At 42.8% G+C, this 10568-nt stretch overlaps 1 protein-coding gene across 1 annotated transcript in view; it reads right to left on the minus strand.

Moving 5' to 3' along the window:
- The window catches only part of ABCA1 (ATP binding cassette subfamily A member 1), a 79372-nt gene that overhangs the window by 32964 nt on the left and 35840 nt on the right, over positions 1-10568 (minus strand). Inside the window, exons 7-8 of the mRNA XM_054397778.1 lie at positions 5087-5173; positions 407-647 (exon numbers count right to left, since the gene is read on the minus strand). Coding sequence (XP_054253753.1) covers positions 407-647; positions 5087-5173 — 328 coding nt within the window. The remainder of the gene's footprint in view (positions 1-406; positions 648-5086; positions 5174-10568) is intronic.

Here is a 10568-nt window from a genome sequence, read left to right on the forward strand (position 1 = left end):
CAGATGAAAGCACAGCATTTGCCAGGCAACAAAAGTTCTCCTCCACTGCAAAGCTCCACAAAAGCCCCTTTCAGCACAAGCTTCTGTGGTCTGCTCAGCCAACATGGAGCACACAGGTGCTCTCCAGCACTGAGAGCTAAACTGCTATCCCTATGCTGATTTTACAACCTTGCTGCAGGCCCACCACAGACCTTTTTGTGGACTCTACACAGGGCCCCTGTTGTATGTTGATATCCTCACTGGTGTTAAAGGCACATGCAGGAGATGGCATGCACATGCCTTTCTGAAACAGTGGAAGGTATGCTGTTCCTTAGGACCACCTCTTTCACCTGTAGAGTTTGGGAAACACTAGCAATGAAATCCATTAAGTTGATGGGACCTTAAGCCATGCTGGAGTTACACTTACTTGTGGAGTTATCATAGAAGTTAGTCACATCGTCTTCAGTGCCATTGCCTCCAAACAGTGCTTTGTAATTGTTATCCTCATACCAATTGAGGGACTTAATTTTGAGACCTCCACCTTCAGGATGGCCACACACAATGCGTGATACAGCCTGATAGATCTGTGCAGAGGAGTTTGAGGCGTTCACGTTGGTCAGGAACATCACCTCTTGCCTCATATCACTCCAGCTCTTCATGCTCAGCAGCTGGAAGGGGAGGTGGGAGAAGAGAGTGGAAGCAGTTACAGGAACACGATTAGAGAAAGGACAAGACGTTGCCGCTCTGCTTGAAATCACACATCTGTTTTTAAACCAATGAGAATTCCCTTGAACATCTACAGTAATGACCAAGGAAATCACATCTGCCGCTGCCACAGTAGAAGGTCTTTTCTGTGCATGCACAAGTAATGTGCCCTTGCCAAGCTCTCTCTTCCTAAGTTTTCTCCAGTGCTGTGGGTGGTGTCTGTTCTCCCTGCCCTCTCACATGGAAGCTGCTTGTCCTTTTGGCTGCACAAGGGCTCACATTCCAGTGGAGTCCCTTCACCACAGGTCCACTGAGTCAGAAGAGGGAGTACGGAACACCACAAAATGAGTGGAGCTCAAGGGACATGGGGTGAATGGGGCCCTGGCACACTTCAATCAAGGTCAGCAAGACTCCACAGACTCCACACAAGGCAGCAAGTTTCATCTCCTAGATCAGTATCATATCTTGCCCCTGCCCCAGCACCTCCCTTCTCTAGTGTCAACGGCATTCACAGAAAACCCTTGAAAACAAGCCCAGCTTCAGCCTGCAGCCTGGTAACAGCATGAGCTGTGCATGCAGCCAATCACAGCAAGGAGCCTTCTCCTGCCCAGCTTGCCTGACAGCAGGCTTGAGATGACCACACACAACTGGCTAGTACAATTGGTACCTCCAGACTCATTTGTCTGACATAAGCATCTACCTGCAATATGGCATGAACAAAGGCACCAGGCACTCATCCCAAGACACTGACTGCATTAATGTCACCATATTCAGAGGCATGGTCAAGCTTGGCACAGTGGAAAGAGCATAGTGCCTCAGTGAGTGCTGACTTCAAGCTACACTCAAGCATTGCTCTCAGATTCTGCCTGCATATACAAAAACATCAACAGAGGTGTGTCCATACAGACTAGAAGTCTGTCTCAGTAACCTCTGTGATGGTGACAGTAAGCATATATCAGGAAAAAAATACTACAAGATCAAGAATGTAGGATACTTTCCCCAAGTAACCTTCCAGCTTCCACTTTTTATCAGTTCAGGGAACTTCTGTTTCTTAAACACAAATTAGTTTCTGTAAACTCAGTTTTGAACACCCACAAGTACTTTAACATCCAACACACCACTGGGAAGAACTTCCTCACCCCTCTCCTTAACTTTGCAACAGTGAGCTGCTTGGTGCCATGTTTTTTGCACTGGAAGAAACAGTAAACATTCAATCTCTTTTTCTGGGCCACTGAACACTACAGACATTTGTCATATCCAAACTTGTTCCTTTTCCAGGCTAACAAGTTCTAGCCTACCCTATTGTTCCTTGTGTGAAAATCATTCCACTTCTAAATGTCCTAATTGCTTTTCTCTAAACTTTTTCCAGTTCTGCTACTTTTTCTGGAGAGGAACAGCCTATTCCATACAGGGGGGCAAAAACACAGTTTCATACAGTGCCATGGTAGCATCTTACAGCTGGTTCTCTGTCCCTTTTTGAATCTTTTCTAGAATTTGATCTAATTTCTTATCTGCTACTGAAATAAAAGATGGCATTAACTTGCATGTTCTTGCTGTCCTTAACAACAGCAAGCACTAATAAGGGCAAGCAGAGCTGCTGAGATACCTATTCGTAATCGATCATCAGCTGCAACTCAGAAACAACCTTAGGTGCTGTGGCCCAACTGCCCTGCTTTCAGACACAATAACTTAGCCAAAGACTATCTGACATTTTTGCTCATTGTTAATTAGTTTTGTCACTTTTGCTTAAATAAGATGTAGATAATTAAGGTCCAGGACAGCTGGCAAAGCCAGCAGGCAACAATGCAGAAAGTAAGAGTATTCATCCAAGGAAAGGACAACCAGAGTCTCTGGCCTTACACTGGAAGGCAAATCTGACCCTTTGTGTGTGTCTGTAGCACTGTGCCTGCTTTAGATGTGCCAACTTGCAGGCAAAAATTCTTGATACTAAACAACAGCTACTACAAGTGGCCTCTATTTTTAGCCTCCAGAAAACACATGACACATTGATAGGATGAAAGACAGCTGTGAGAACAGCTAAAGCTGGGGGATTCGATACATATGCCCATAGAGACTGCTTAAAAGTGTATTTTCATTTCCTCAGTATTCACTGCTGCTATTGTCTGCATCCTAGTGCTACTCAAAACGGCTCCATAGGTTCAGGGTGACTGACAGGGCACTAGGACCATGAGTGAAAAAAATTGTCACACAATAGCTTCTTTTGTTTGCATGTGCTCACATGGATTTTTTGGATTTGATGATTCCTCACCCAAAAGGCCAAGGCTACATTGTAAGTTTGACAGTTTGAGTGTCCAATTCAAACAGACCCATTGGGGAAAATCTGATACCTTAGGTAAGAGAGGTGATCTTTGCTCAGCAAGAAAGTCAGCTGCTTTAGCTGAAATATCATAAATTCCTTAACATGAGCAAACATAAACAAATAGGAAGTACAGCTAATTCCTATGAACATATAAGATTTTATATAATGCAGAGAGATGCATTAGCAACCGCATTTTTTACACATAATTTTAAAACAGACTGAACAGGGAGCTTAGTTTCACCTTTGGCACCAGCAATTTTACAATCGGCATACAGAGCTACTTTGTTCACACTACTGGAATCAAGTATCTCATGTGTGAAGGGATGCCAGGCTATTTCTCCCAGACGTTAGACCTCACTCTCTTAATAGTTGCCCTTCCTCTTGGTGTTTAATCTGCCCTCCTGGGTTGATCTAAGGAGCCCAGGGACCCAGGCCCAATCAGCCCCCATACTCAGAGACAAATATTTTGTTCAGACCATTTCTAATTAAAATTCCTTGCTAGAAAGGCTCCTAGACGTGGCACAAACAATTGCTTTCTCCTCCCTCTCAAGCTGCTGCCCTTTGAAACAAGGGAGCTAGTCCCTCCTTTTCACATAGGAATCAGCCTGCCAGACAATAAGAAGTAACTTTCGGTCAAGCCATCTGGAGCAGCTCACACTGAACATAGAGGAAAAAGCTGCCTTTGTTTGCCCAGCAATAGGGTAGAATAAAAGGTAGTCCTACCCAAAACAGCTGCCAAGCAAAAGGCACATTACCCCAGGACATTTTCGGCCACATCAGCAAACTGAATATCACATGGTTTCAATTATTTTTATCCCAGACAAGAAAAAAAGGCAAGCTTAAGTGACGCAATGGGAAACAGCTGTAATCAAACTCTGAACGGCAGCCTCCCTCCTAGCAGCAAAAGCTCCATAGTCTTAACTGAAGCTGATCCTGGAATCATCTTAATTTCACTGAAAATGGGACCCGGTGGCAGGCTGTGGGACTCGAGGAGCGATGCGTGCCCGGATTGCTGGCTGGCACGGTGCTGGCTCCTGGCAGCTGCCCCTCTGTGGGAGTGGAGCACACGCTAACCTGAAGTGACCCGCTCTTGTACATGCTCTCAGAGGTTACTGCCGTTCACAGCTCCAAGCTCTGCGAAGACGGAAGACTAGCAAAGTGGGGGAGGAGGCGGCGTCATTGTTTAGTTTAGATGGTTGTGATTTCTGCTTCAGGGAGAGAATGTTTTTGCCTAGTAGCAGCACTTCAAAGTCACAGCCAATTGAAAAGCAACTAAGATAAGTTTCTGGCTCAAAAAAAAAAAAAAAAAACAAACCCAACTCATTTTTGGAATTCTGACTCATGCTAGGCACACAGTGCTGCTGCTTCTTCTTCTTCTTTTTTTTTTTTTTTAAAGCATCCATCATTTCACCTGCTAAAGCAAATACTTGCAGTCTCTATAAAGTAATTTTGCCTCTGCAAATTACTATTTATGTTTTGCCAGAGCCTTTTTCAGCCAGTGTTGGTTCTACTGCACTGAGTACTCAACAAGGACCAGAAAATAATCTCTGCCCCAAGAAGTTAAAAAAAGACCTATAGCTACTAATTTAGATTAAAGTGGCCACAACATCTCCTCCACAGGCCACACCCTCACCATGTCCAGAGACCAGTAAATAAATCAAGTGATAAACCTGATAAGGTTGGCAATCCAGTGGAAGAAAATAGAAAGGAGGCAAACCTCCACATGCAGTTTGCAAGGCATTGCTGGGCAGCAGATGTACTGCAATCCCAACAGTTGTGCCACATCTGAGGGGGCAAACCCCACAGAAGACATTTTTAATTCCTTTTCCTCATAAGAGAGCTCAATCTTCAGCCATAAATCTGATAAATTCATCTAGTTTTTGTAACTTGAAGTGCCATGGGGTTACAAAGTCCATGCTGCTTCCACTGACACATGCAGAACAGCTATAGGACAGAAGGAAGTTTCAAAACAAGCCAGGGATTGACTTTGAGTTGCACCAAGGAGATCTGTGCTTCTGGAATTCAACTGCATGCTAATAGAGCAACCACAGTGATGTGTTCTCCTGACATGAAGGCACTTACCTCTTTAACAAGTTTCCCGAGGCTCTCTCTCAAAGTCTCCACAGTTTCTGACAGGTCTTGCAAGGAGGAATTGAAAGAAAATTGTCTCTGCAGGGAGACAGAAAAGGAAACTAGAAGTCACTGCAAGGCACAAAAAAATTAAACTGTTGTAAACCTTCCTGTAAAGGAGAATAGTAAAGACTATTCACATGTCAGACTGCTTTCGTGACAAAACCGGCTTTTTGTGCAACCTTGAGCTTAAAATACCATGGGCTCTGGCACTCCACAGGGCAATGGGAACATCCCTTCCTTCCTCACAGGCTAGGTATACACAACCATCCCAATAAAATGCTACACGAATGCACACAGAGTTACAGTGCAAAAGATGGCTTGCATTCCAGGTCACAAGATGAGCACAGCATACACGACAGACCTGAGAATCTGCAAGACAGTGCTAAGAAGGGGATGCAAAATCTATGCAAGGGACACAAGATTTCAGTGGGACTCTAGGGATGCCAGCTCAGACACACAGAACTCCTGCTGCAGTTTTACATCACCTTCATCACTCAAGTCCTCCCATCACACCTTGATGCTTTCTCTCTCAACCAAGAGCATGGTTTAAAACAATCAGCTTCCATGAAGCAGCTGACACTTGCCTTCATCACAAGCACAGATTTCAGGAAACTATTTGCTCTAGCAGGGAGTCACATTGAAGAAAACTCCTTGTTTCCATTTGCTCTACATGTAATTAGTAGGCCTAGGATTTAGTTTGCAAGGTTCCTCTCCCCTTTTGTTCACATATCTGGATTATGTTGCACAGGAAACATTTGAACACAATCCTTGTCTCAAAGAAATTGAGATTAAAATAACTTCCTAAGATCGTACGTTAGCAGCTACAAGTTGCAGCATTTGAAAGCATGGCAAAGTTACAGCATTGTGACACTCAGGAACAGACAAACCGCTTGATTTTAACACACTTCTTTTGGCCTGGAGCTTTCCATTTTCACAACTTTCCTGGAATAATGTCTGGAGGCTTTCACTTGCTCTAGTTGATTTGCTGAAGGGTGATAGACCTGCCTGGTCAGTGACAGCTGGTATAAATGAGTACTGTTATGGTTGGACTTTATGATCTTAGACATCTTTTTCAACCTTAATTATTTGGTGGGTCTGTGTTCCACTGATCTTTTGGAACATTCAAAACCCACTTAACTTTTCTGAGCACACGGTTAGTGCCTGCTCCAAAACCAGTTGCAAATTCAGGGTGGGTCCCTCTAAACTGTATGAATTTCTACCAAACACAGTCCTTAGAGTTTGAATAAATTAAAACACATCATTAGGGCTAAAAGAAAAGCAATTCAAACTCCCCACAGGCTAAGAACTTCAAGACATATTAAAAAAAATATAGTTAGCAAATATGAAAGTTACACAGCTGCACTGCCACTTCAGCAACAATACAAGGTAGAAAGTCTAAGGTTTATATGTAACAGTAGATGCGCTTGTTCAGCTTCATACACCTCATCAATCTCTATGCAGGTTTGGATTGTTCACTGTATTCAGAGGTGATTCAGGGACAGGGTAGATGAGGAAGAGTTTTCTGATTATATTAATTGGTTCAGAACAGTGGAAAGTCAAAAGCCAAATGCAAAGGATTAGTGAAGACTCATGCTGACATGCAGTTATAAAGAGCCAGATGAAATTTTCAGTGCTGTAAAATGAAGTCTGTAGGGAGACGATACTTTTTGATGGCTCTGAACTAGCTACAGCCACTCAAAAAAGTGAGGCCTTGGAATAACCCTCATAAGACAGATGAACATGAATATGAATCCATGATGCAATCCTGGTTCTCAACTAATATGTGCAATTTTGGGTCCTCCACCTCTGAAGGAACAGAAGCACAGAAAAAGGCCAGAAGTATGACTCAAGGTAAGAATGGCTTCTGAAGGAAGAACAATAGACAACAGTTCTTCCAATGGAGTCTTTAATGACAAACTGAGCTTGTGACAGATCTCTAGAAATAGAAATAGGATGGAGAATGGAAATAGGGGATGATTCCTCACTGTACTTCATCATACTTCATCATACAGGACTAGAGGACTTCTAGTGAAAAGATTGATTTAAACCAAGCCACAGGTTTGGCACACCAAACAGTTAAAGTGGAGAAATTCAATAGATTGTATCCAGTGCTGAAAGTGTGAGTTGCAGAAAGTCTTAGAAGAAAAAAAATTACCAAATGCTATTAGATAACAAGATCCCAGCAGCAGCTGAGAACTGCTGAGTTGCAAGCTTGTAACAGGATGTTCCACTGAGGAAACTTTACTATACATTTAACTTGCCGCTGCATTATTTCACATGCCTCCATTATGGGCCACTGATAGGCTAGTACTTGGTACACCATGCTGAACATGACTTTGGTCTGACCCAGTGTGCCAGTCTTAAGCAATTCAAGGAACCTGCAAATCTTACCCTGAAGCACAAGGAGAGCCCACCTATCCCTTCGCAGCCCACCACCCTGATCTTTCTTCCCTAACAAGTCCATAGCACTCCAAGTCCATTTCTCACAAGAACTTGCAGTGATGTGATCGTTACAGAGGGAGTTTCGCTTTCTTTACCATCATACTTTGCACCCTAAAGCCCATGCAGGAAGCACCTCACAAGTTGTATCTCTAGAGACAATGACAAAAATCAGTCGTAAGTGGCCAGTCATCTTTGTACAGGTAAGCATGTCATGAATTTCCCTGGAAAATAACTCTTTGCAGTGTCTCATTAAGTAGTTCATTACAGTCTTAAGAGCTCTCTAGATTCAGGGCAGCTCCAGTTAAGATTAGTTCCACTGATAGAATGTCTTCACTAGTTGTGTGCACACATCAAGGCCTGGGGAGGGGGTAGGCAAGAACTCATTATCCGACAAAATGGTGCAAAAGCATCACCTGTTCTGTCTAAGCACACCATGGAAAGCCGAAGTTCTTATAGGTACTACCCTGTAGAATCACTGTGCTAGCAGCTGACAAGTCAAGACTTCCACTAGACTCGTCTTTTGGAGCTGTCAACATAATACTCTTGAAGTACAGACTGCACTGGATGGACTCTCTATTCTTTTACATGCATGCTACAAGACTCAAATATTTGAGATGACTAGAACTGGCTGCACAGTCAAGGCAACCCTTGAGTTATTCCACCTGTCAGCTCCTGCTATAAGGGATGGACAAATCTGTTTAATATGCAGGAGAACGCATGTGTTTGAAGTGTTTGGAGGTTTTAACAAAATTCAGCCACTGTCTGCATCATACAGCTAGTTGGTTTTGCTTCATGAGTCCATTCTGCTATGTTTGCTTTAAAAAAGTTATTACAAATTTATACTGATCTTAGCAGAAACTTTACACTGAGCTTTGCAGAAAAAAAATCATGTGCTTCAAGCTTCTGCTTTTGTTTCCTGGGAGTGGAAGTCCCAAAGCACAGCTGCTTAAAAGCATGATATCATTGTGTTTGACTGAAAACACTCTCAAAAGAACAAGGAAAGCCACAAAGTCAGTTGCAGCATGTATTTACATTAAAAGACCTTTTCTAAAGCCACTTTTCAATGGGAATGTGTTTATTATTCAGTGCTTAGCTCATGCTAGCATATGACAAAATACCACCCATAATATGAAGAAAGGAAGAAAAAGCAATTGGATTTTCACATGCTTACCCACACTCCAAGGACCACTACAGTACAGAAGCCACAATGTGTTTACAGCTTATTACAGAGCCACACCACTGGAAATGAGCCCTCCTTAGGCAGTGCTGCAGATATTAAATCCCACAGGACCAGTCTGAGTAGTCTTTGTCATTAACCTCCCTCCAAATAATTTCAAAACTGGGGAGATTTGCAAAGGGAAAATTGTCCCCCAGACAGGTATTTTCACGACACAAGACAGTCCCTGGCCACCACACCACCGGTCCAGTGGGATACCTCTGACTTATTACCATTACTCCCTCTTACTAACTAAGGTGCCTGTAATTTTTCCTAGACTGTGTAGTTCTTCAACTGCAGGCTTAGTACAGGGAGAAAACAAAAAAGGAAGTTTTTTGTGTGTGCAATTAGAGGTACCTTTTCACTGCTGCTCTCAAGCCAGCCTCTCCTGCCTCAGTTTCACTGACTACACCCACTGTAAAGGGAACCTCAAGAAGATGTGTCCACAAGGGGCTCACACAACATGTCATATGCCCTATAGTCTTTGCTGTTGGCCAAAAGGCTTCAGAGAATGGATAAAGCTTACAATGTGGGTCCTGAGAAGAGGGAGTGTTACTTTTTGAAACGCTTGTTGCTTTTAGTGGAGTGAATACTCAGTCAAGAAAGAAAGCTGATCCTCTGTCTTGGTGTCCTGTGATCCTCCCAGGTGTTTTGCTGGTTTTTGATCTAAACAGCCCAGCCCAAAGAGTTTCTTGCATAATAAAGAATAAAGAGACATACTTTAGCCTCCTTACCATGCCTTTATGTGCTTGGCTCTGTTTTGTCACCCTGCAGAGCAGACTAAATTGAAGTCATACAATGGATCAATGGCAGAACTAGAAATTCCAGTAGAAAATTTTAATTACAAGTCCTTCTTTCTCTAAACTGTACTACTGCACTCTGGGCAAATGCTCAAGCTGTTCAGGATGGAACTGATGTGCAGATATGAAAGAAAACTGTTTGTAAACGGAAAAACAAAAACAAACCCAAAAACTTTCTTAACAGGGCTGTGACACTTAGAGCTTGTGCATTTCACTTACATGGAATTTAATTTCCTTTTTAAAACTGCTCTGTCCAAAATTGACTAATAATTACTGTTCTGTTGTGAGATACCTAGAACACTTCTGTTTCCCTCAGGCTGCAGATGCACATTCACTTTAAGCCAGCAGAAGCAGATGTTGATGTCAGGGTCTCAGCCCCCCCACACACATCCTTACCACTGGTTTCTCAATCTTGCAAGCTCAACTTCAAATGTTTTTGTAAGCATAAAATCAGGTCAGATACTCTTAATCAGGATCAATTCCATGATGTAAGATACTGCAACATTTTGCAGAGGGAATAAAACCACCAACACAGAGGGGCAGGAACAAGCAGGTAGATGCTGGCCTGAGTCTTCTGGATTGAGATAGTTAAACTATAGCCACTCTACTGCCCAGATACTTGAACGGCAAACCCTCCTATTTTATTACTCAAGTCATTGGTGTTGAATTTACATATTTCTTGCACAAGGGTGCAAGTCCTTTTCACTCCAATTGTATTATCATATTAAGATGCAGCCTCTACATACAGCACAGAATGCTGTAAACAGTGGAGGCCAGGTCCCATTTACATGAGCCAAAAATCTGCATCTGAATTGTGTACCTGCATTTGTTTTTACCCTTACTGAAATGCCATGTTGTGCCATACATCAAGGGCATTAAGCAAAAAAATAATAAATCACTGGCAAATTGTTGGCATTGGTTTACACACTCTGTAGTAGATACAGTGCATGCTATCTTCAGTATGCATGTCCAA

The sequence above is a fragment of the Indicator indicator genome, chromosome Z (assembly GCF_027791375.1).
Source record: "Indicator indicator isolate 239-I01 chromosome Z, UM_Iind_1.1, whole genome shotgun sequence".
Classification (NCBI taxonomy): domain Eukaryota; kingdom Metazoa; phylum Chordata; class Aves; order Piciformes; family Indicatoridae; genus Indicator; species Indicator indicator.